Source organism: Natrix helvetica (genome assembly GCF_964273705.1).
Source record: "Natrix helvetica genome assembly, chromosome: 2".
NCBI classification, from domain to species: Eukaryota; Metazoa; Chordata; class Lepidosauria; order Squamata; family Natricidae; genus Natrix; species Natrix helvetica.
Window position 1 is genome coordinate 22539053 of NC_138552.1, and position 27338 is coordinate 22566390.

The 27338-nt window shown below is 43.6% G+C and overlaps 1 protein-coding gene across 1 annotated transcript; it reads left to right on the forward strand.

The window, feature by feature from the left end:
- On the forward strand, positions 1–27338 carry PTGER4 (prostaglandin E receptor 4). Its single transcript, XM_081944274.1, has 2 exons — positions 1–1669; positions 25818–27338. The coding sequence occupies exons 1-2, from the start codon at positions 839–841 to the stop codon at positions 26403–26405; spliced, it is 1419 nt and encodes a 472-aa protein (XP_081800400.1). The 5' UTR covers positions 1–838; the 3' UTR covers positions 26406–27338.

Genomic DNA, 27338 nt, shown 5'->3' on the forward strand with positions numbered 1-27338 from the left:
GGAAGGAGCGAAGTTGCGAACGCTCCGAGGAGTGAGTAAAGCGCCGCGCTCGGAGGAAGTAGCGGCACATGATTGGAGCGGGAAGAGGGGCTGAGTTGGGGCATCCTTGACATCCCCCGGGTGATTTCCGAGGCCCCGGGTTCCTCAGCTCCTCTCCTATGGGGAGACTCGAGTGAGATGTATCGCTCTGGCTTCCGCTGCCAACGCCAACACCGCGCTGTTATCGGAGCGCCGGAGAGGACGGGTGAGATAGTGGCGGAGTCGCCTCCTGCAGCCGACCGGAGGACCCGGGGAAAGCGCCTTTCGAAACAGGCGGGCGATCGGGTCCCGCGAAACTTTCGGATCGGGGTGGCTTCGCGAAGCCCCGGGAAGAAGAAATCTATGGGACTTCTTGGTCTGCTCGCAGACAGATAGATGTCCTCGCTCCGTGATCTGAAAAAGGAAGACAAACGGCTACTTTTATCAGATGACGGGCTGGAAGCCCTAACTGTGGCCAAAAGAGGTCCGAGTTTTAAACTGAAGAACAGAAGGTCAGGCAACCCCAAAAATCAGGGCGGAAAACCCACCCGCAAGTCTATCTTCCTGACCTGCAGAATTATTTCTGGGGCATTGGGACTCCTGTCTTCTCCCCACCGTTCTGAAATAAGAATAACTCCCCAACTCCTTTCCATCTCTAATCTTCCTTCTTCTGAAATGTAGGTTTTTTTTCTTTTTCCCTTATGTTGGCCGCCTTCTTGTCTCCCTTCCTCTCCAAACTGAACTTTAGCACCCTTGACCCTCCTAGTTTATCCACGTCTCCTCCACGCTTTCTTGCTTGGTCTTCTCGGGTTTTTTTGCCATGGCGTTCAACCCCACCATGCTCCCCGCTACTAACGGCTCCTCTAATGGGACAGGTGGGCTGCCTGAGAACAGCAAGCCCCTGACCATCCCCATGGTCATGTTCATTTTCGGAGTGGTGGGGAACCTCGTGGCCATCGTGGTTCTTTGCAAGTCCAGGAAGGAGCAGAAGGAGACAACCTTCTACACGCTGGTCTGTGGGTTGGCTGTCACCGACCTCTTGGGGACTTGCCTGGTCAGTCCGGTGACTATTGCTACATATCTGAAACAGGAATGGCCTGGTGGTCAACCCCTGTGTGAATACAGCAGCTTCATCCTCCTCTTTTTTGGCCTGTCCGGACTCAGCATCATTTGCGCCATGTCCATAGAGAGGTACCTGGCCATCAATCATGCCTACTTCTACAGCCATTATGTGGATAAGAAACTGGCGGCGCTCACTCTTTTCGCAATCTACGTTTCCAATGTCCTCTTCTGTGCCATGCCAAACATGGGTTTGGGGAAGACGAAGCTCCAGTACCCGTACACCTGGTGCTTCATAGACTGGCAGACAAACATATCCAGCCATGCTGCTTTCTCCTACATGTATGCCGGCTTCAGCTCCTTCCTCATTATGGTCACGGTGGTCTCCAACATCTTGGTGTGCATGGCCCTGATCCGCATGCACAGGCAATTTATGCGTCGCACCTCCCTGGGGACAGACCATGCCACTAACCGCCTGTCAGACTTTCGCCGGCGCAGGAGCTTCCGGCGCATGGCCGGCGCAGAAATCCAGATGGTCATCTTGCTCATTGCCACTTCCTTGGTCGTAGTGATTTGTTCCATTCCTCTAGTGGTGAGTAATCTTCTTATCCTTTGCTTTCCAATATTATCATTAATTTCCTTTAGGGGAACAGTGTGCTGCAACGTGAAATTTCCTCCTTTGTAGTTGTCACAGCATGTGATCTAAAACTTTTTTAACCCAGCAAAAGCAAGGAACCTATTCTACTGCTTTTTTCTTGACTCGATGCTAATATTTAACACAAAACACTAAGAAACATTTTTGACCTGCTTTTTAGCTGTTTACCTGTTCATAGGGCTGCGAAGATCCCAAAAATTCTTCATTATTGCCAATCTCTTAAAGAAATTCATTGTGGACAATTTTAATCTCATGCAGGAAAATGGTGTATGCATATTCAAGCAATCGATACACAGAATAATTGTGGCACATTACTTGACGTTAAAATTGTGTGCCTTCATTTTCTTCAAAAGTATCATGGTGTTTTCAAGGAGTTATTTTTCTGATGCATAGTTTTGCAGCTTTATATTCAATTTTTTTTCTATTTTATTGGGTTGTTGGGTAGACTGAATGATTAAATAAACAAGTTGCTTTTACGGGATGTTGTAGAAATAAAGATTAAGGGGCAACTTAAAGTAGAGCATATTGAAATTGCAAAACACGTTAGCCAAACGTTATGGAATTGCTTGCAGTTCAGTATTCATAGCATTAGCGTAAGGTCCCCAGATACACTTAAGCAAACAAATGTTAAAGTATCTTTAAGTACTAGAGATATGTATAGCAGGCTAAAAGATTTAACAGTCTGATAAAGATTGGTTCCCAAATTGCTCCCCCCACCCCACAACTTTTAAAAAAGTAAAGTTAACAGTATTCTTTGTCAAGTAAAGCACAGGTTTTTTCCTGCGACAATGTGACAGTTGCGTGCAGTTATTTATCCTTGCGTGGACAACTTTGATAACTGTTTTGTGTCTGGTTGTAGGTGTTCACTTTTTACCAGTTGACTCCAAGGAAGGGAGAAGGAGTAACAACAGTTGGGGGCTTAGCTAAGACTTTCCCCCTCTTGTAAACTTCCCAATGAAATGCAGCAAGCTCCTTTTTCTTGGCAGGGATATATTAAAGGCATGACGAGGCATGCTTGCTATTAAATCCCCCCCTTTTCATTCCATAAACTAAGTGGTCCTTTGGAGAAAAGCATGGAGAATACTGTTGGGCATAGTAGAGGGGGCTTCTTGTAGGCAACAGACCATGTAAAATTGCTCCCTAACAAGAAGGTAGTAAAAGCAGAGAAACCCATGTCCAAGAGAGAGTGGGCAAACCACAAGCTTGAGTTATTCAACTAAATGCTATAATTTTACTAGTTTGGCCAGTTTTGCCACATAACTAAAATAATCCGGCTATGAATACCTGGTTTGTGATACCAGTGCATTTTAAAGGTAGTTCAGGTCATGTTCTTCAGTCTGTAACTGTACACTTTCCCATTGGTGTTTCTTACTCAGACTACAACGTTTTGCTCCATGATCTTTGACTTACTAGCATAATGAGTCCTGTTTTTAAGTGGTGAAAGTAAACATAAAGGGTGGTGGGTAATTTCCTCACAAAAAATCTGGTAGCAAGTTAAGGATAATTGTTTTCTTGTAGTGCTTGTTATCTTCTCACATGGAAATGGGCCAGATTTTGGGGGGGGGATATGAAAAACAAGTCCCCTACCATTCAGAATCATCTTGCACAAGGAGAGTTCATGTGTGAGTAGCGTGGTAACGAAAAGAGGAAATTGTGCTTAATGAAGTGTGTGCTTCTGGAGGGGAAATACTGTAGCTAAAATTGAGCTCATTTCCTCCTTTCACACAAGTGGGTGAATAATGTAATAATAGCTCAGTCCTTTTGATATTGTTCAAATCCCTAGCGCCGTGTAACGGAGTGAGCTCCCGTTACTTGTCCCAGCTTCTGCCAACCTAGCAGTTCGAAAGCACATAAAAAATGCAAGTAGAAAAATAGGAACCACCTTTGGTGGGAAGGTAACAGCGTTCCGTGCACCTTCAGCATTTAGTCATGCCGGCCACATGACCACGGAGATATCTTCGGACAGCGCTGGCTCTTCAGCTTTGAAATGGAGATGAGCACCGATCCCTAGAGTCAGGAACAACTAGCACATATGTGTGAGGGGAACCTTTACCTTTGATAATGTTGTACAAATATTGAGTTACCTGTCTCTTCCAGCTATGTACTCTAAACATCAGTTCCTACTTGTAAAAGCTAAATGATGGTGAATGGGCAATGGTGGAACCTCCCACACATTTTGCCACGGTAGCTATTTTTGGATAAACTGCTTATAAAAGCTTTCAGAATGTAGTAAAATTAGAATTGAGCTACCCTACGTGTCTCTGCTTCAACTGTTTGCTTACTTTAGGAAAGTACTTAACTTTTCAGGACTTTTAAACCTGGAGAAACAGTTATATTGTCACATCTATTTGCAGTGTAAAGTGGTCAAGTCTACTTATTCATCGGAAAGGGTAAACATAAGATATCACTTGACTTGTGTTCCAACTTCGGTGACTGCATGGATACCTTTGTGCAACTTTTGTTCTTTCTCTTTTTCCTTCGTAATTTATATGGCCGCCTAACACACCTTTGCAATTGTGGCTTGTGATTCCTTGCTTCTGGGAAATTTGTTTTCTAAGGTAGTCTACAGCCCTGGTCGTCTCTCATCCAATTACTGATTAGATCTGTATCTGCTTAGTTTTTACAAGTTAAGCGAAGGTGCTGCTACTTCCTGCTGTAACACCCTCCTAGTGTGGAATCTTTTCAGATTGTGGCTAAGTAGTCCTTACAGCATTATCATAAACCCTTTTGCTAGTTATCTTGGAGCAAGTGCCTGTGGCTTCTGCCTTCCATAACAGACATATTTAGAAGATTGGACTCATTCCTCTAAATTTTTCACCCAGGCGAAAAACAGCAATGTTTTCTCCTGAGAAGAGAGATAGTCTCTGTTTCATGCCTTTTACACATTCCACATTAATAGAAGGAAGAGGGTCATTTCTCACAAACCTCCTCAGCACTTTATAGAATGCTGGATAGAAGCTTCAGAGATGACCATAAAGGCAAACCAACATTTATGAATCTTCTAACTTCCAAGATATTGTGATTAAGACACCCAAGGGCAAGAATTGGTGGCCAAGTGTCTTGACAACCGTATTCATAGAGATACAACTAAAGTAAAAGTCTCTCTACCTAAAGAAGATGATAATGGATAAGGCAATACTTATACGTTAGTGGTGTTTCATAATGCAGGAGATTAAAAAATATAAATACAGTAAATGCTATGCAACAGAAAACTAGACAGGATGGATGTTTTATTTGTTCCAGTAGGGATCTTATTAAATCCATCTGAGATTCAAACAGAAATAGAACATAAGAAATTATTGTCCAAATTGTCTATTTGAAACAGTATCTGGATGCCAAGTTGGGACAAATAGTCCCAACTATTTGGTATACATAAATTCTTGCATCCCATTGAATACAGTTAAAGCTTTTTTTCAGCATAAATACTTAGAATGCTTACGTAATAACATGAGTATCAATTTATTACTGATTATTTATTCTGAATTAAAAGTGTTGTATTCAGTATTACATTATGTATCAAACGACATGGGTCTACATGCTTTATCTTTGCAGTGGCCCTGTGAAGAAGCTTAGACTAGAAAAAAATATTTGAACCATTCTGTTTATTACATGAATAAATGGCTATATCAGTGTAACTCTGACTTCAGTAGCATCTGTGGGTAGTATTTGTTTTTTAATATGAAGATACATGTAGGCTGGTTCTGATACTACAGAGCAGTACTCTGATGTGGAGATGAAATTTTGCAGAATGTATTGAAGGAAAGATGTTGCCTTGAAACACCTGACAAAAAAGTTTCAGTAAACCATCTTTAAGGGGAAAAAAAACAGGAGGAATGGAAAACAATGAATGTCATCATGCTCAATTAGAGAGGCTTAATTGCTATTAGAGAGGGTTAATAGACTATGAAAATAGTAAAATGGTAAGTAAAGTTAATTTGTAAAACCTTCTGGAACTCATTTTGGAAACTGGTATCCTGTCATGTCTTAATAATCTCAGCAATGAAATTAATCATATAGAAACAAACTATGTTGGGGAACTTGGAGAAAGTAAAAAGAAGGGGACTCATATAGAAACTCATTGTCAGGATCCTTGTATGATCCCAACAGATAGATTTCAGAACTATATATATATATATATATAGGTTGTTTCCCCCTTGACCTTATGCTCACAATAGCTTTTGAGGTTGACTCAATGAATTTTCTTGCTGAACAGGAATTTGAACCCAGTTTTATCAGTACACACACTTTATTTTGGAATAACACATTGGAGAACTGCAGTGGTGCTCTATGGGACTTTAAGTCCAACAGATCCTCGTATTAGACCTAACCACCTGCTTCCTACTCTTAGATCACTCAGTGACCTAGGCTAAACTAAAATAATTTGGAAAGTTTGTGATTCAATAGGTTATTCTCCCAACCAGTGTCTTAAAATGTTATGTGAACCAGACCATCCTGTTAAAGAAATATTATACTTCATTTATTTAGACATGGTGTATTTTGTTTATATAAATTTAGTGTTCTGTTCATTGTTAACATTTAGAATTTGCTGTTGGGAATTGACTGCCAGTGCATATGTCTCAAATCAAATCATATCGAGTTTATTATAGTCAAAGACCAGAGACCAGAACAAATAAAACACTCAAAGAATAGTATTTGATTTGATTTGCATATGTGTCTTTGAAATTCCAGTGGAGTTTCTCAAATCCAGATGATTACAGTATTTTCTGTAGTGAGACATGCTGGGAATCGATGCATGTCAGAAATTATGAACTTCAATCTGAAAGACTTATTTTCAAATAAAAGACAGATCTGATATTTCATTATAGTGAAGATTATAGAAATTGGGACTGGAAAAGAAGTGAACAGAGTCTTCATAATTTTTCCATTTGAAATAGGAAATCTTTGTATACTTACTTGTTTAATAACCACATTTTAATTTTTCCCCCTTAGATTTATTAATTTAATCCCTACCCTTTTCTACTCTACCGCAAACAACTACCTCCAATGAGTATCATTAATTTGAAATGACTGGGATTGGGGTACATTAACCTGGAAAATCTTATTGTTATTATTTGAGGCGCTATCAAAATTCCTAATAGCCAAGACATTCACAGAAGGCAAGTGTGAGTGTGTCCAAAATGACAACATTGGAGGTACATGATTGAAGACAAGCACTTTTTATGCCTCAGGTCCATGAAAAGAGCAGGGACTTTGTGGTGCCTTCTTGATTTTTGCAGAAAATAGAAATTTGAAATAGACTGCTCTGTCATCAGAGAATAGAACTATTTTCTCTTCCCCAAGATACGTTTTTAAATGTGTGGAAACTTTTTCTCCTATAAAAAAAATCTGTTGTATGCATCTTGTATACAGTACAAGTTCTCTTAATATTAGAGTCTTTAATGTCCCTGAGAAGTGATAATGGATTGGGGACAAGGGTGTGATGGAAGAACCTGCTATATCTACCGTGTATAAAGACAAGAAATGTGATAAAATGAGTGAAATAAAAGAGTTTCTAGTTGATCTTCCAGGGTATGGATCATACCCCTTTTAGCTGGTTTGTATGCAGAGCCAATGCATGTTTCAGAAGGACACAGAGCTGAACAGTTAAACTGGGAAATGTGGGGATTGGATCTAGGAACAAGTTAAAAAGTTTTTAAAAATAGTTCCGAAGAAAACTGATTTTATGATTTCCCAGAAATCTGTATAGAGATGTTCATGTGATCAGCAGGAGTTGTAATCAGAAGAGCCACTGCCTGAATCACAACACATCTGGAGGAAGCCAAGTTTGTGATTGTTTACAACTGGTTCTCAATTTGCAACCATTTGTTTAGCGACAAGGGCACTGAAAAAAGTGACTTTTAAAGCAACTTACAAACCAGTCCTCGCATGTATCACCTTTGCACCACACCCATGGTCACATGATTAGAATTCGGGTGCTTGGCACCTGGCATGCATTCACAACACTTGCAATTTCCCAGTGACCTTGTGATTGTCAGTTGCAGCCCGTTGTCCCAGCCAGTTTCCGACAAGCAAAGTCAGTGGGGGAAGTCTGATTCATTTAACAACTGCAGTGATTTGCTTAAAAGCAGAGAACAGCAGCAAAACAAATCATAAAATTGGGGCGTGACTCTCTTAACTGTCTTGCTTGGAAATGCTGGTCTCAACTGGGGTCGTAAGTCGAGGACTACCCTGTGCTAAACAGGCACCAAGATCTCCCGAGCAAAGGTTACTCTGCAAATTGTCTTCCTGCTTAATATTAACTAGCTGCCTATATAAAGCCGGGTATCGGAATGCGATAGAGGAGCATTTTATGAGGGCATGTAAAGATTTTGTGGATAGCTCCTCCTTTGTTTGCTGTAGAAGGCGGCTGGTTTTTTTTTTTTTTTTAAAAAAAACACATTTTATGGTAAGACATGCTTTAGGCGTGCACTTAGGAGGGAAAAATACTTTTTCCTGGATATCAGCTCATCCGAGGTTGGAGGTTGACTCATGATATGGCCTGTTTCACAGTCCGAAACAGGCCATGTTAGTAAGACTTCAAAATATGCATTGGGACCGAGATAGAGGAGAGTTGTGACCCCGTGGGCTTGCAGTCAGCACAAAGTTTGTTCTCATTGCACTTGTGGAGACATATGGAATACGGCTGTCATGTTTGGATGTAATCTCAGGGTCTGTTGTTTCACACCCAATTTGGGAGCTTAGGCAATTCAGATGGGGAGGGGGGATGATATTTGAGGAAAGGGTCATCCTCCCCCAATGCTGCATTTCAATAAAAACAGTTCCTGTCTTGTTTACTGAATAATTAGTAATTGACTCCTGAATACAAACATACCCAGGATTCAACCTCATCCAGCACTGACATTCCTCTTTCCTGAAATTGAGGAGAATTGATTTTGCATGTATCCAGAAGCTGTTGGTTAAGCTGTCATTTTGGGGATTAGATCCTGATTGTCGAAAGCAGGTAGCCAGGTAACGTTAGAATAGAGGATAATTCTGCCTTCCTTGGACTACTAGATCAAAAAAAATTGGGGAACTTTGGTTGAAATAATCGTGAGAACTTTAATGGGGCAAAGTTGGATCACCATTTGTCTGGTGTAGGGTTTCCTGCCTAAGCAGGGGGTTGGACTAGAAGACCTCTAAGGTCCCTTCCAACTCTGTAATTCTGTTCCATTCTAAAATAATCTGCTAAAGCAAGAGATAGGCAGGCTGAGATCTTAATGCCATACTTGGCGGGAAAGTCTTAGGGTAGCACTGTCAGAGATTCTGGCAAATTGCAATGTTATGTAAGAAGAAAGGGATGCAGTGGCTCAGATGCTAAACTTGTCAATCAGAAAGATCAGCAGTTCGGCGGTTCAAATCCCTAGCGCCGTGTAACGGAGTGAGCTCCCCTTACTTGTCCCAGCTTCTGCCAACCTAGCAGTTTGAAAGCATGTAAAAATGCAAGTAGAAAAATAGGAACCACCTTTGGTGGGAAGGTAACAGCATTCCGTGTGCCTTCAGCGTTTAGTCAGGCTGGCCACATGACCACGGAGATGTCTTTGGACAGCGCTAGCTCTTCGGCTTTGAAATGGAGATGAGCACCGCCCCCTAGAGTCGGGAATGACTAGCACATATGTGCAAGGGGAACCTTTACCTTATATAAGAAGAAAATGTTAAATATGTAGCCGATATGAATTGTACTTAATGCATTTTTATTGAATTAAACTCAAATCTGGGTTCTGACCTAATCTGCCCATGACTTCATTTCATCTCTCCTCTTTTGAGGATTACAGCATTGAAAGGCTCAATGCTTTTGGACTGAATTAGGTGTAGCTCGTAAAACACTTGCATAAAGCTTCTATTCAGGCTCCCTCAGGCAAAAGCAGAATCTAGGCCAAAGTTAGCCAGGCCCCTAATAACTGCAGATGTATATTGTAAAACAACGAAGGAGAAAGAAGTTTTTAAACCCGCTACTATCCAAACTATTATTACTTCAATTTATTATTGCATCCAATGTGAAGGATTATGAAAGGCAGAGAAGAGAAGCCTGGCTAAGAGGGATATAATACAGGTAGTCCTTCACATGAGCATAATTGGAACTGATAGTTGTGTCACTTGTGAGGCAGCTGTTAAGTGAGTCACATCTGATTTTACAACTTTTTTTGCCCACGGTTAAGAGACTCAACATGGTCATTAAGGGAATCACATGGTTATTAAGTGAATCCAGATTCCCCATTGACTTTGCTCATCGGAGGCTGGCTGGAAAGGTCTTAGATGGTGATCACATGACCCCCACAACTGTTTAAAATCCATGCCAGTGGCCAAGCACCGACATTTTGATCATGTGACTGCAGGAATGCTTTGATAGTTCTAACTGTAAGAACTGGCCGTAAGTCACTTACTTCAGCACCATTTTAACTTCAAGCAGTCGCTAAATGAAAGGTCATAAGTTGAGGACTGTGTGCGGATTCTTTTTTTTAAAAGGTTCAGCATGAAATATTTGCATTAATATAAGTTAAGTGTAAGATCCAAAAATCAACGTGAGAAGATTAAGTAACATGTTCTTTCTTTGGTAACACTTTTCTTTAAATTTTGGAGAAATGAACGATAGTTGTTTTTAGGGGCCAAACTCTAAAACTGTGTCCATTCCAACATGGATGAAGCCCAGAAATATGTTTTAAAAATCTAGCATTCTAATAATACATTTGAACAGTGGGATCATTTGAAAAATGATGCCTGTTTTTAAAGTTCATTAGGAGATATAGATAGATAGATAGATAGATAGATAGATAGATAGATAGATAGATAGATAGATAGATAGATAGATAGATAGATAGATAGATAGATGATAGATAGATAGATAGATGATAGATAGATAGATAGATAGATAGATAGATGATAGATAGATAGATAGATAGATAGATAGATAGATAGATAGATGATAGATAGATAGATAGATAGATAGATAGATAGATAGATAGATAGATAGATAGATAGAAGGATATATCCATCTCCCTTCCTACCCACGATTGCAACTGGTATTACATTTGATTAAAGTAAAGACTGTCTCAAATAGAGTTTGACTCCTACACATCGTATTATTGCCAGGCGATGGAGAAATAGTTGTATTTTTTCTTCTTCTTTGCTTTGTTTGTTTGACTTATCATCTTGTCCTGGAATTTCTTGGGTCTCTCCCAGTTAAAGTACTAATCAGATCCGATCTCACTTAGCTTTTGGGGGAACTTTTTGAAAAACGTCATTGACAATTCGTTCCTGCATTATTGCCAAGAAAAATACATGGAGGCATCCATGAAGTCACCAAGCATTAAGCTTGGTTTGGAGGAAGCTATGCTGAAATCTCTGTTAGATGCTAGCTCTGCTATCAAGTTCATATTCTTGCTTTAGGCTGCTATTTAAGCACTTCTAGGTGAGTGGATGTGGTGGCTCAGTAGCTAAGACGCTGAGCTTGTTGACCAATAGTTGGTAGTTCGGAGGTTCGAATCCCTAGCGCCGTGTAATGAAGTGAGCTCCCGTTACTTGTCCCAACTTCTGCCAACCTAGCAGTTCAAAAGCATTTAAAAATGCAAGTAGAAAAATAGGGACCATCTTTGGTGGGAAGGTAACAGCGTGCTGGACACCTTCGGTGTTTAGTCATGTCAGCCACATGACCACGGAGATGTCTTCGGACAGTGCTGGCTCTTCGGCTTTGAAACGGAGATGAGCACCACCCCCTAGAGTCGGGAACAACTAGCACATATGTGTGAGGGGAATCTTTACTTTTAGGTGAGTGGTTGGATGTATTAATCATTTGTGCTGATTAAGTTGCAATTGGCTCAATCAAATTTGATAGTAATGAAGGGATTGATTAGAACATTGCTTTTTGATATGGAAATTTATTTCCTTGAACCGACTTCCCAAATTGGAGTACTTTATCCTGTTGTGAAGAATGATTTGGCTTAATACTGGCTCAGCTTTCTGATAAAAAGAGAAAATTTTGAGTTAGGCATCCTAGTGGTTGGAATTTCTTTCTAGCTGGCTTCTAGTGTGATCCATTTAAACCAATGGTTTTTAAATTTGGCAGCTTTAAGGTGTGTGGACCTCAACTCCCAGAATTCCCTAGCCAATCATGCTGACTGGGGAATTCTGGGAATTGAAATCCCCACCGCTTAATGTTGCCAAAGTTGAGAAACATTGAGGGAAACCATTACAACACAATAGGAATTCAGTCAACAGCTGGATCCACATTGCTAGAAGACCTGTTCATCAGAAGGCTTTTAAATGTAGTGTACTCGTTGTTTGCATACAAGTGGGATTTAAACCATAAATCAATTTCCCTGGAGTGGCCTTATGAAATGAAGCAGAAATTGCTGCATCAGATAATTTCATTTGTGTAGAAAGGAGAAGAGGAAGCTACCCATAACGTAAGAAATTCAGATAAGGTCTTCCTGCCACAGTACAGTCTTCAGAAATAGTGGCAGTTGCTTAACCATGGATCTGAAAGAAACCAAGAACACTTTCTTACATTTAGCCCTGTATAAATGTAAAGAAAAGTCCAGAATCCTTGTTTTAGGGTCATTTGTGCTGGCGATCTTGCTTTCCCCATATTATTTTATTAGAACTAGAACTAGAATTCTTTATTGGCCAAGTGTGATTGGACGCACAAGGAATTTGTCTTTGGTGCGTATGCTCTCAGTGTACATATGGAGAATAAAATACATTCGTTAAGAATAAAGAGATATAACACTTAGTGATAGTCAAGGTTATTAATAAGCTATCAAATTGTATTAGGAAACAAATAAAACAATATAAATTGAAAGATACAAGCAGCATGATTATAGTAATAAGTTGGAAGAGGTAGGTAGGTAGGTAGGTAGGTAAGTAGATAGATGATAGATGATAGATAGATGATAGATGATAGATAGATAGATAGATAGATAGATAGATAGATAGATAGATAGATAGATAGGGAATAGAAGAATAGTAGTAATACAGTCTTAGTAAATAGTAATAGTCTTATTTTTCTCTTGAAACTCATCAGTTATTTGTTAGACAATACAGTCTTTATCACTCATTTAAGTATGATTATGAACTGTTATATACCAAGTCATTATTATTTGTCCATTTAACTCAAGGAAATAACTTTTTCCACATGTTTTTGCACATTCCCTGTTAATTATCAAATTATTTATCTATTAAAGGCCAGGCAGGTTGATAATCACTCTGAAGAATACAGCTTGTGGGCTTACATAGGACAACTGCAGAACATTTGATAATTCCCAAATTGGTTAATTTCAGCTTCCATGATTCCTACCTAGTAACAGAGGTGGAATTCAGCAGGTTCTGGACAGTTTTGGAGAACTGGTAGCGAAGTAGTTCGGAGAACCAGTAAATACTACCTCTGACTGGCCCCGCCCCCATCTATTCTCTGCCTCCCGATTCTGAGCTGATTGGGAGGGAAAGCGGATTTTGCAGTAACTTTCCCCTGGAGTGGGGAGGGAATAGAGATTTTACAGTATCCTTCCCCTGCCATGCCCACCAAGCCATGCCACGCCTACCAAGCCATGCCCACAGAACCAGTAGTAAAAGATTTTGAATCCCACTACTTCCTAGTATAGCCATAATTGCCTAGTAGAGCCAGCTTGAACCATGCCAGTTCCACAACAATCCCTCAAGATGGGTGGAATCTGCCACTACTATAGCCTTGATCAAATTAGTCTTCCATAGAGTAATGTTAGGTTTCACCAAACGTTGAAGCTCCATCTTTGACAAAACCTTAAAGAAAAAATAGCCAAGGAACCACATAACTCTAAGATAAACATCTTGTCAGGAGGGAAAGAAGAATTTGGTTAATCATCATTTTATTTTATTTTTTATTTTTTAATGTAGCAATTAGACAGTGCAAGTACTCCCTTGGATTGGATTGATTTTCAGAATTGGCTCTATCTTCAATTCTTGTTTGTTAGGAATTACAGGCACTGTAGTCTTTGGCAAGCCTCTAAATAGTTCCTCCATTCTCCCCACTGAAGATGTTAATTGCAAAGAAGCGTAGGCGAAGAATTATTACTTCCCCAGGTCATTGTTTTTGAAATGTCTACCTCTATGGAACATTTCTTGTAGCAATTGTTCTACTGAAGAAGAACTGAGCTTTTGCTGTGAAATTTCTGTGAGAGGTTAAAGGGCCATATTCTAAGAAAGTACAGAGAGGGGCTTTAGGGTACATATTCAGCATTTTTTAGATTTAAATGTATTTGAAAAATAGTCACAGCAAAATCTCTGATCTGCTTTAGTGTTGTAATACAGAGGTTCTCCTTCTGTGGCTATGACTTGGCTTAGAAATCTAGATCCCTACAACTTCATTGCAAAACAGGGTTCCTTTTGTGTTTCTTGTGTACGGTGTTTCTTAACCTTGGCATCTTTAAGAGGGGTGTACTTCAACTCCCAGAATCCCTCAGTCAGCTTAGGTTAACTGTATGGGGAATTCTGGGAGTTGAAGTGCACTTCTCTTAAAGTTGCCAATGTTGAGAAACACTGGTTTAATGAAACATTTTTGAATTGCAAGTAAGGAATTTCAAATTTTCCAGTAGAGTGGAGGGAGGGGTCACAGCAGGGTTAACACAGCCTGATTGGTCCATTTGACTGAGAGAAAACTTCTTAACCTTCGCCTTCTCCCGTTGGTTCCCAGTTTCCTCTCAGTCAAGGTCCAAGACACAGGTTTGGTTCCTAGTAGTAGAGTTTTAGTGGGTTTTATTAGTCAGTATTAGTGTTGTTGGCACCTTGAATTTGGAGTTTTTTATTTAAAAATTTTTTTCTAATGGTCCGCCTTGCAGGGCTGTTGTTCGACTGCCCTCAGGAGGCTGAGATAGTCAGTGGGGGGGGGCGCTTCCTCCCCCTCTCTTAAGGGATCGCTCCGGACTGGTGCCTGGGGTCTCGGGTGTGCCGGGCGATCCTACGTGCTTTAATTTGTCTTCTTAAAACTTTCCGGTGAGGCTCGCAGCGCGCTGGGGCTTTTCGGCGCGAAAGCGGCTTTTCGGCTTCAAATTTGAACCGCTAGCTTCCCGGGCCGGTTACAGCCCACGGCAGCAGCGCGGAATCGTTTTTCTTGGTGTTGGAAGGCTCCTAGGGGCTTAGGAGCTCAGCGATGATTTAGAGAGCGTTTTGGGAAAGGCGAGCTTGCAGCTGCAGGCATTGGCAATTAAGGGCGAGGTGAGCGGCCATTTTTAGGCGCGCTTTTGAAAGCACCGCCCAAAAGAAGCCGGCGGCCATTTTGAGTCACGTGTTTGGGGCTTGCAACACGGAGAGGCTGTGAAAAACGTGGCTGTGCTGTTTGCAACTTTACCGGAGGCCCGGAGCAGGCGATTCTCACCAGCTGAAGGGCAATTCCTACCAAAAAACCTCGTTCTGGAGCACGTGAGTGGGGATGGCAGATAGAACTGAGTCCCAGCAGGCCGCGCCAGCTCAGGCAGGCGAAGATCAGGTTGAGCCCACTCCCCCAGTTAGGCCTCGGGTTTCTAGGCCTTCAGCTGAGGACAGGCCTTCGAGAGCTCTGCAAAGGGATGAGCTCAGGCGATCCAGGGCCATTGAGAAGGTCATTGAAAGGGCTGAGAAGAGACAGGCCAGGGATCCTAGGCCCAGATCCAGATCCCCACACGTGGCGGCTTCATGCCCTCCCCCACCGGTGGCTAGGGGGTTCAGCCCTTCCTCTTCCTCTTCCTCTGCTTCCCCATGCAGATCTGTTAGGAGTCAGGAGCGGGGGGCGCCTCGCTCTCCTTCTGCTTTCCCGGGGATTAGGGAAGAAGATAGGGGGGATCCATTGGAAGGTACCTCTGCAGGTCCAGTTAGGGGTAGGAGATCCAGCAGGGCCTATGTGGCACCAGACTATGATTCAGAAGGAGATGAGGAGGATCTCGAAAACCTCCCTGAGAATCTCAAAAGGCTTATTTCTGCAGCCATTTCTAGGGGCATTTCCCAAAGGGACAGACCTTACCACCACAGTCGAGTTACTCCCTTTAGTAGGTCCAGATCTAGGGCTTCTTCGCCTTCCCTCATGAGTGAGGTCTCCTCTAGGGGGGAGGCACGGAGGGACGATTGGGGGTTCTCTGAGGAGGAGGATGCGGCTCCTGAGCCGCCTCGCTCTTCCAATCTTTTCCTCCAGGCCATGTTCAAACCATTGCTTAAGAAGGCTAGGAGGACCACCAAGGTGGGCACGGGGGACCCCACGGTCCCACCGCCCACGGATCCGGACATGGTCATGTTCTCAGCGACGGCCACCAATAAGGAGGAGATTCCTGCCCCTCCTCTTTTCTTAGAGGTAGCTACTAGCCAATGGGCCCGTCCTTCTAACTTTTCCCCACCTGGCAGCAACGACCGTCGCGCCTACAACATGGAAAAGTCTTTTGTGCAAGCTATTCAGCTTCCAGTTATAGATCAGCCCATAGCAGCTTTAGTCTCCTCCTCTCCAGTAGTTTCAGGGGACGCGGCTGACAAACTTAAGGCAGAGGACAAGAGGGCGGAGCTCACTTTACGTAAAAATTTTAAAGCCTCAGCATGGGCGGTGCGGGCAGCGGCTGCTGCCTCGTACTTTAACCGTACTACGGTCATGTGGCTCCGCCGGCTCCAGGAGCGCATTCCGATCCAGGAGGAGCGCGCACACCAGGATTTGGCTAAAATAATGGCAGCGTGTCAGTATTCGGCTGATGCGACCCTAGACGCAGTTAGATTTGGTTCAAGTGCTTTGGCCACCTCTGTGGCCTCTCGTAGACTTTTGTGGCTCAGGAACTGGCAGATGGACTATAAAGCCAAGTGGGACCTAGTAGCTGCCCCTTTTGAGGGTCCAAATTTGTTCGGGGCTTCCTTAGACCCGATTTTGGTGGAAAACAAAGATAAAAAGAAAGTTATGCCTACATCCACCAAGAAGGCGGAGTCCCGTAGTCATCCCTATCGCAGGCCCCAGTTCAAGTCTTATGACAGGGATCAGGACCAGCGATACCAATCATACAGACAGGACAGGTCATTTCATAGACAGAGTTTTCAGGACCGTTCTAGATATCAGCCGCAGTCCAAGCGGCCCTTTCGTGGGGGGGGCGGCCGCCCCTTCCGCAGAGGGAAATGACTCGAACCCGAGTCATCCCATCGGAGGCCGCCTGGCACTGTATGCGGACGAGTGGGATCGGATCACGTCAGACGGTTGGGTCAGGGCGACCGTTCGCCACGGCCTAAGGTTAGAATTCCTCTCCAAACCCCCAAGTTTTTTCAAAGTTTTTCCCCCGGCTCGGGACCCGGCGCGGCGTCGTCTCATGGACCTCGCGGTCGCCCATCTTCTAGAAATCAGGGCAGTGGAGGTCGTTCCGGAGCCGGAGAGGGGTCTGGGCTACTACTCCCATCTGTTCGTAGTTCCAAAATCCTCGGGGGGTTGGAGGGCAATCCTCAACCTGAAACGCCTAAACCGCTACCTAGTATACAGGCGGTTCAAGATGGCGTCCCTGAAATCCATTCTGCAGGGCATTCGGAAGGGGGATTACATGGCCTCAGTAGATTTGACGGAGGCCTACCTCCACGTCCCCATCCTTCAGTCTCACCGGTGTTATCTCAGGTTCTCTCACCGGGGCAGGCATTACCAGTACCGGGCTCTCCCGTTTGGTCTGGCCTCAGCTCCGCGGACGTTCACCAAGGTCCTGGCAGCTCTGGCGGCTTATCTGCGTTCCATTCCGGTGAGACTTCAGTGCTACTTGGACGACGTCCTAGTTCAGGCAGGGTCCCTCCCCAGGGCCAAGTCGGATCTTCGGCTGACGATCCGTTGGCTTCAGGCGTTGGGGTTTTCAGTGAACTTTCCCAAGAGCCACCTGTCCCCATCCAGGCAGATTCTACACCTAGGGACAGTGATAGACTCCGAGTCAGGGAGGGTCCGCCTGTCTCCAGAGCGCTTGTCCAGCCTTCGCCAGCTGGTCTCCTCTGTACAAAAAAGACGGTCTGTTTCCATCCTGACCTTGTCTCAACTTCTGGGGAAGATGGTCTCTTGCATAGGGATAGTGCCCTGGGCCCGGCTCCACCTGCGACCTCTCCAGTGGGCCTTGATCCCGGTCCAGAGAAGGATGATGAGCAACTCCTTGCGTCCAGTTCCTCTACCGGTGGAGGTGAGACTCTCGTTTCGGTGGTGGTTGTCCCCAGCGCTGCAACAAGGGGCTTGTTTTTGGGAGCCCGAGAGAGTCACAGTGACGACGGATGCCAGCCTCTTCGGCTGGGGGGCCGTGATGGACTCCGACATGACCCAGGGACGTTGGTCTGCCTCGGATCTCCGCCACAACATCAATTGGCTGGAGCTAAAAGCCGCGCGGCTTGCCCTAAGGACTTTTCGTCATCACCTGCGGGGGCGCCATGTCCTCCTGCTTACGGACAATGTGGCAACGAAGGCCCATGTCAATCGCCAAGGGGGCACCCACTCACGTTCTCTCTGGCGAGAGGCGCAGTCGTTGGGCTTGTGGGCGGAGAGACACTTGGCCTCCATAGTGGCGGAGCACATCTCAGGAGTGTCCAATCTTCAGGCGGATTGGCTGAGTCGCACAACCCTAGACGATGGCGAGTGGCAACTGGGCCCGGCGTTGTTTCGGAAGATATGCAGCAGGTTCGGCACACCTCGGGTGGATCTGTTCGCCTCCCCCGACAACGCTCAGCTGCCCCGGTTCTTTACCCGGTTCCAGTCTCCGTCGGCGGAAGGAGCGGATGCTCTCAGGAGCCGATGGCCCCCGGGTCTCCTTTATGCCTTTCCTCCCCTTCCCCTCGTTCCCCGTACGATAGGGAAGATAGTCACAGAGAGGGCTCTCGTTATTCTGTTAGCACCATACTGGCCGAGGAGACCCTGGTTCGCGGACCTGGTCCAGCTGTCGGTAGCAGACCCCTGGAGGATTCCCCCGGGGGAGGTCGTTCTGAGTCAGGGGGCTTTACATCACCCAGGGCCTCAGTGGCTCCATCTGACCGCCTGGCTCTTGAACGGAGGATCCTGAGGGGGCAGAGACTTTCGGCAGGAGTCATAGCCACCTTAGAGGCGTCTAGGAGGCCGTCCACGGTTAGAATTTACAATGCCACATGGAAAGCGTTTGCGAAGTGGTGCATTCCTTTGGGGTTGGATCCTTCTAGGGCTACCGTCCCAAACGTGTTGGAGTTCCTCCAGAAGGGGTTGGAGGATGGCTTGTCGCATAATACGCTCCGGCGTCAAGTGGCGGCTTTGGCCACCATTCTGGGGGGGGAGGGTTCCCCCGTCCTTTCCCGGTCTCCACTGATTAAGCGTTTTCTGAAGGGGGCGGCTAACATCCGGCCGCCTCCGGTTCATAGGTTTCCAACCTGGGATCTGACCCTGGTTCTCCAGGCTCTGACGAGCTCCCCGTTCGAACCACTTAGGACGGTACACATGCGTCTGCTTACCCTTAAGGTGGTGTTTTTAGTGGCCATTACATCGGCCAGGCGCATTTCAGAGTTGGGGGCCCTTTCTTCACGCAGTGACCTGTGTGTAATACACCAGGACAGGGTGGTCCTTCGCTTGGATCCTTCGTTCATTCCGAAGGTGAATTCACAGTTTCACAGGGCCCAGGAGGTCGTGCTCCCGAATTTTTGTCCCAATCCCTCGAGAGAGCGGGAGTTGGTGTGGCATAAGCTGGACGTTCGCCGGGCTGTTCGCATTTACCTAAAGCGAACTGAGGGCATTAGGAGGACGGAAGCGTTATTTGTTTCCTTTCGTCCGGGCTCGTTAGGATGTAAGGTGTCTTCTTCCACCATCGGACGATGGATTAGGTTGGCCATAGTTGAGGCTTACGGGGCTTCTGGGAAGACTCCCCCATCGGGGATTACTGCGCACTCCACCCGCAGTGCGGCTACTTCGGCGGCTTGGGCCACCAGGGCACCTTTCGAGGATATTTGTAGGGCGGCGGCCTGGGCTTCCCCCACACCTTTTATTAGGCACTATCGTTTGGATACTTATGCCTCGGCTGAGGCATCCTTTGGCCGGAGGGTCCTTCAGAGGGTGGTGGCCGATTCTTCACCTGGGACCCAGTCGGCCCGCCCGGGGACGTAGCGTGGGTATGTCCCTGCTGTGACCCCTCCCTCCACTCTACTGGAAAAAGAACGTTGGTCTTACCTGAACGTTTTTTTCTGGAGTAGTGGAGGGAGGGGTCACATTTCCCGCCCTAGTTAGTTAGTTAGACAGGGTCCGGGAAGTGTAGAATCGGGAGGCCCCGGGGGGGCTTGTTCTTGTTTGTGTTTGACTTGCAGTTGCTGGCCGTGACATCGCGGAAACTGGGAACCAACGGGAGAAGGCGAAGGTTAAGAAGTTTTCTCTCAGTCAAATGGACCAATCAGGCTGTGTTAACCCTGCTGTGACCCCTCCCTCCACTACTCCAGAAAAAAACGTTCAGGTAAGACCAACGTTCTTTCTATTTGGTCTTACATCAGAGGCTAAGTTTTACAGTTTCCCTTTTTCTATTCAGGTATCCCAGTTCCCAATATTACACTTGCTATTCACGAAAAGAAAAGAAAAACTTGAATTGAATGTGCAAAATATTCTGTTCTCCTCTGCTTTTTTAAATACGTACGTTACTGATAATATCACAAACGATAGAAAATGTTTAGAAAATTGTCTCGCCATTACTAGTTTTACTGAGGTTTTTGTGGTAAAATTAAAAAGAATTTAGAGAGATTCCCAGAACACTATTTTGGATTGTCTAATCTAAGCTATAGTACTATATAAAGTGACATATTTATAAATGAATTAATAAAAGTTAATTAGTACTTCAGCTAAATCCTGTTGGTACAGTACTCTGACTTAGATGAAAGACTTATACATTTAATTTGCATATTCTAATCGGTTGGCTGTTGAATTAAATTATTTGTTTATTTTTGTCACCAGTTTTATTCTATATAAAACCAAATGTTGGGTTAACTTTGCCCCAACGATTCAGAACAAGATCTGATAATAATCAACTGTCTTCTATCTTTTTCATGCTTTCTCAAATTACATACCAGGATATAGAAGAAACTACTAGAAATGTAGTTAGTGTGCCATCTAGTGGTTATAAATCTGGCCATTTATATTCAGACAATTAAATTTCTGGCCAGTTGGTTAGCCAAAATATAATTAGACTAAATCAACTCAGGTGCAAAATCTAAGAGTTATATTTGTAGAAATCTTTTAGCACATACAGATTAACAAATGTACACTTCAGGTGGTATCAGCCGGTGACATAATTCAATTATTGACATTCAAAGTTCTAAAATAGCACTCTAATATTTGCTTATCATGAAAGGTGCAAACATGAAAATGAATGAGAAAAGCGTGTTGAAACTCGTATTCTTTCAAAGTTGGGCTTGGGTAGATAGAAACAGATAGATATGCATATATATTCATAATTGCAATTACAGTGATTTGCAGTTTAATAAACAAAACCATTGGTTTTTAACATGCATTATCTTTCTCATTCCTTGCTATGATTAGGTACTAGTATCCACGTATCCCTATATGAATATAACTTCCAGTATTTTTGCTTAGCATAAGCATCCATGATTTAGTATGAAGGCTTTCAGCCTTAGTTAAAACAAATATAATGTACAGTACTTCAAATTTTCTAATGCTTAAAAGATTCACTAATATTACCCTGCTGTTGTCCTGTAAGGTGGGTTCATATGGATAATTGCAACTTGTTCAATGATTGGGAGGAAATCTTGGGAGCCTTGTCTGTGCAGGACTGCTATTCTAACTCAGGGGTGGGCTCTTGTGGGTTCGTATAGGTTTGGGCAATCCTTTACCAAAGATTCTACGGGGTTCAGCGAACCCCCAAATCCCACTCCTGGCTGGCCCCACCCCACACTGCCCCTCCTCTCCAAGGAGTCTCCACGCGGCCCATTCATCATGCCAGGTAAGTGCAAAGCCTCCGGAGACTGGTGGCGAAAAACACCCCCCACCCGCCATGGTGCAGGAGGCCAACTAGGCCACGCCCACCATGACCACTCCCACCCGGCAACAGGGCAGCAAACCCGTTGCATTTTTTGAAGCCCACCCCTGGTATAATTCCTCTGTCACACCAACAGAGTGGAAATTAGACTTGTATTTTCAAGTCTCAACTCAACTTTCAAGTCAAGGAACACTTCAGCTCTCAACTTTGAGGGGCAGAATGCATGGTTGCTGAATCAGGAATATAAATAATCTTTTGCATGCTGTTTTACCTTACTTTTAAAATAATATTTTAAAGTAAATGTAATATCTTTGGAAATAAGTCTTTGATTTCTAGCATGGTAAAATGCAAAAGGCTGAGAATGAACATCATTTTTTTACATATTGTATCTATAGGAAGCTGTGATAGATTATTGCTTCTTTCTGTAAGTTCACTGTTAGATTGGGTAACGGATAGGCACACACAGGCTTAACGGTAACAACAGCTCTTTATTAAGTACAACAAGTGAGAACAATCCAGCAAAGGTTGAGTCTGACAGCAGCCCTTTTATATTGTCAGACCCTTCGACCAATAGGATTAAACCTCTGTTCCCGCCAGAACAGAGGACCTTGTGGAAACCACTATAGTTAGGGCAAGTATCTAACACCCACCTAGTAAGAGTTTAGATTTGAAACGGAGCTTAACCTGCAGTTTGCACAGCTGTTGTACTGGGTCAGAGGCTGCAGTTTTTGAATACTCCCATCATTATTCACTTTTGTGAATTAGAAACTCAAAGGGTTCTTGTTTTGAAAATAAATAAATAAAAAGAATGGCATTTATGTAGCCTCTCCCACTTCTGGTATTTTTGATCTTGGGATTTCCCATTGCCAAAAAAACCAATCTCTGAAACTAGTAGGAAAGAAATGGGGAAATTCCTTAGCGGATCATCTCCTCTGCAGTCAGCAATTTTCCTCCAGTCTGGGAGATGGAAATGGCACATATTGTAGTCCTTAGGTGTCCTTCACAACTGCAACTCAGTTGCTTAAAGTCCAGCTTATTTCCTAAATGTGCACACTTGGAATAAGATGCAGAAGTTCTTGGAACCTTCCACATAGGACCTCTCTGCCATTCATTTAAGTCACCCAACTTTTTAAGGACTTCTGCAAGAGCATCACTAAATTTCCATGGAGATTCTCAGTCATCCAAGTCATGGTTGTCCCAAAGGTGCTTTTTTTTCAAGAGGCAACTGGACTTTCTGATTTTTTAAAATAGAATAGAATAACAGAGTTGGAAGGGGTCTTGGAGGTCTTCTAGTCCAACCCCCTTCTTAGGCAGGAAACCCTACAACACTTCAGACAAATGGTTCTCCAACATCTTCTTAAAAACTTCCAGTTTTGGAGCATTCACAACCTCTGGAGACAAGTTGTTCCACTGATCAATTGTTCTAACTCTCAGGAAATTTCTCCTCAGTTCTAAGTTGCTTCTCTCCTTGATTAGCTTCCATCCATTGCTTCTTGTTCTACCCTCAGGTGCCTTGGAGAATAGCTTGACTCCCTCTTCTTTGTGGCAGCCTCTGTGATAGTGGGACACTTTTTTCTTTGAAGACTTTGCTTCTCATCCAAGAAGCTTCTTTTGGATGAAGCACCTTTGGGACACTTCTGCAAGAGTTTTGAGCTTTTGTGAAATCCAAAATTTAAAATGTTTTTTGAAGTGTGCAGGCCTCACTTCATATGCTATTCAGTGATCAATACTTACAAGTTGTGTTGTAGGTAACATCACATGCTCTTTTAAAAAATATATAGAGGTGCCTGGAAATCTATTTCAGTTAGCAGACTCACCAATTAGGGCTGGGCAAAGGATTTGAAAGAGCTGCTTTGCAACACCCAAGCACACATACAAATCACTTTTCTTCTAACCATTAAAGCAGCTGTGTCTTTTGCAAGGCTCAGGCATCGACTTCTAAGTCTGCTTCAAGCTGACTCCACATGACTGCCTGTCAAAACCAACAGGAGAAATGCAACATATCAATGCCACACAAATGGGCATTGATGTTTTTCAGGACGTTTCTTTTGTCATTTTTAATTGAAGTTGTGGGTAGTATCTGATTTCTTTCTTCAAGCAACTAAATCCAGCCGGAAATGGTATTTTGGATATTTGGCAAATTGCTGTTAAATTTGAGTGGAAAGCATTGAGGATAACAAGAAAGAGCTTGGGGCTACTTTCAGCCTACAGGTTAAAGGGTCAGCCTCTACATAAAAGCATCTAATATTTAAAAGATGCTCCCCCCCCCCAAGGCAATTGGACTTTGTTTTTTTCTTGAAGACATTTTGCTTTTCATCCAAAAAGCTTCTTCAGTTCTGAAGGGGAAAAAAGCTTCTTCAGTTCTGAAGAAACTTCTTGGACAAGAAGCAAAACATCTTCAAGAAAAAAACAAAGTCCAGTTGCCTTTTTGGGAGAAAAAAAAAAGCACCTTTTTGACAATCATTACTTGGATGATTAAGACATCTTCTCAGACATCTATTTTTTTGGTCCAGTGGCTAAGGCAAAGGCTAGAAATAAAAAGACCATTAGTTCAAGTCCTGCTTTAGGCATGGATGAGTCATTCTCTTCAGTGGTGGGATTCAATTTTTTTTACTACCGGTTCTGTGGACGTGGCTTGGTGGGCGTGGCATGGCCTGGTGGGTGCGGCAGGGAAGGATCTTGTAAAATCCCCATTTCCTCCTGATCAGCTGGGACTCGGGAGGCAGAGTTTTATATATTCTTGAAGGGTATTCAATGTGAGAGTCGGAGGCGTTTAACGGAACGGTTTTATTCACAACTGCTTCAGAACGAATACAACGAACTCTGGGTTGACAGCTTCTTTTAAACCTACAGCTGTCAACCCGTTAACCAATAGGAACACAGCTTAACGTTAACCAATAGAAACACAGCTGTAGCCCATGTATGTCCATAGCTATGCTGATTGACAGCTGGGACATAACACTGAGAATAGGTGGGGGTGGGGCCAGTCAGAGGTGGCATTTACCGGTTCTCCGAACGACTCAAAATTTCCGCTACCGGTTCTCCAGAACTGGTCAGAACCTGCTGAATACCTCCTCTGATTCTCTCTCAGTCTAACTCATCTCACAGGGTTGTTGTTCTGTGAGGGAAATAGGAGAAGGAAACAGCCATGGAGCCTAACTGCTATTGTTTTTAAAACTACTAAAGGCAGAATATAAATAAAATGAATAAACCAATCAACAAGCCACCTATGGAAATGGGTGCTTCACTTCCTATGGACCGACCGCTATCCAATGCATTTGTGGAAACTGTTCGTGGGATTACAGCCAGCATTTCTGTAATGTACTTGCCAAAGTCTTGCCAAAGTGGCAGCAGAGACTGTCAAGGGCATAACTGAGTACTGTGCATCATCATGTTCTTTCTTTATTTGGAAAAAGAAAAAGAAATTCATTCCAGGGAAGCTTGTCTGTCAAGAAAATAACTTTTTAACAAGCTACCACAGGCAAACTTTGGAAGGTATTAAAAAAAGAAACAACTTTTTCTTGACTTCCAGCAAAAGGTGTGATCTAACCTCAAAGAATCCACAGTTCTAGGCCTGTGCTTGAAAGAGAATTTGCCTGTGAGGTAGAAAAAAATGGCTCAAATTTTGTTTCCAAACAAGTATTTATGGAGGTGGGGTGGCGAGCGTTGGTGGGATTAGAGCTTTTAATATTGGCTGGATCTCCCAGAATGGCTCACAGGCACATTTTGGCATTCCTTACACATCCAACACACTTACTAGCAGATTTGGATATAGGAGGAATTAAGAGTTCATTATTAAATGAAAACGAAAACTCTGAAAAACTTCAGGGCTTTAAATTCAAGGTTCAGAACACAGTAAGGGACAGCAAGTTTTTCAGAAAATAATTCACAAAAGGTTAATTGACCCTTGGGTTTTCTGGTAACTTAGATAAACTGGAAAAGGGGAAAGGTCTTTTATCTCTATTTGAAATCAAGCAGCTCAAAAGTTTTTCCCATTCTGAAAATAGCTCCCATCTGACATTGCAGAATGCCATGCACTTCACCCATTCTCCTATCTCTCTCTTCCTGTTAGAACAGTCTAAGCCAACTCTTGGCCTTGAAAAGTCAGCCCAGCCTTCAGTCATCAAATTATGAATAGAGTTTATTTACACATGTGTTCTTTTATTTTCTAGGTCCGGGTCTTTGTGAATCAACTGTACCGCCCAGCTATAATAACAGACATCCAACAGAACCCAGATTTGCAAGCTATCCGTATAGCTTCGGTGAACCCCATCTTGGATCCGTGGGTCTACATTCTGTTGCGCAAGACAGTCTTGAGCAAAGCCATTGAGAAGGTCAAGTGTCTTTTCTGCCGCATTGGTGGGGCCCGGAGACAGCACGCAGGTAACAACTGCAACTGGGCCGATGGCCACCGGAACTCCTCTGTCACAGCCAGCCATTCGCCCTCCTTCATCTCCCGAGAGCTGAGGGAGATCAGTAGCACTTCACAGACTCTGCTCTACCCACTGGAGCCAAGTGAAAGGACGGTCGGCGACCGAATGCTGTTACCAGGAACCAGCAGCTGCCTGGCTCAGTCAGATACTACATCTATAAGGACCTTAAGGAGTTCAAACACCTCAGAGTCCTCTCAGGGGCAAGAGTGTGAGAATGCCTTTTTGGTGAGTGAACTGAAGCCTAATGGTAGTAGCACTCCGAAAGGCAGCTCCCTTCAAGTCACTTTTCCCAGCGAAACTCTGGACTTGTCGGAGAAGTGTATCTAAGCAGTGGGAAGAAGTTAAGAGACAATTTGGTCCTTAAGTCAAGCGGGGAGGAACTGACACAACAGACATATCAAATGCCCATCTTTGCCATCCATTCTGTTGACCTAGCTAAGGCATACATCCGAAACTTATCTGGATTTCCCCATCCTAAGCTTGAGGTTGAAATAGCCATTTAGGGCAAGATGGACTTGGAAATGTGCATCAGGCAGAAATCCATGCGAGACGTTGAACTAGTCACCATCAGAGTTTAAGCATCTTGATTTGCACCTCCCTCAACGTTGGTTCCAAGATGCAGCTGCTGGAGCTTTCCTGTTATGTGATTTATTACCCCTAGAGACTCATCCTCTGCCATCAAACCCTGCCAAAGCAACAAAGGAATGTAATGGTGTCTGAAGCACAGGCCGATGCTTGTTGCCTTACCTTGCCCTGGGAGATAGGACTGTTTTCACAAAGTTTGTGTTGGAAAAAGTCACCAATCTTCTCCATCTATACATGGCAGAAGCATACTTATTCCACTCCAACCTCCCCTCTTGGCTTCATAGTTCAGAGAGATTTAATTATAAGATAGTTGCCAATGGAGGAAGAAACTGGTCCAGTTGTTATGGAACGAAAAAACTCTCTATTGTGTGAAAAAAAATGTGAATTTTTCTGGCTAAAATATTGTGACTGACTGTATTTAAGGAATGTATATTCTTCTCTGTGAGAAGGTTAATTATTAATGCAAAGTATAGAAAAAAAGGTAATATGGTCAGATCCTCCTTTCTTCTTAATGTATGTGGTTAGATAAATTTTGCATTAGATTTTTTTCAAATTTGCAGACTCAAGAGGCCAGACTAGAGCTGATTGATAAGACAAGAGCTGAGGAATCTGGAATGACATGGGAAGACGTTTTGATGCCACTATAGGAATAATAAAAGCTTTATGTTTTTAAAA

Coding starts and splice junctions, on each gene's coding strand:
- PTGER4 (XM_081944274.1), top strand. CDS start 839: ATGGCGTTCAACCCCACCATGCTCCCCGCTACTAACGGCTCCTCTAAT. Junction 1,670..25,817: donor TTTGTTCCATTCCTCTAGTG/GTGAGTAATCTT, acceptor TTTATTTTCTAG/GTCCGGGTCTTTGTGAATCA.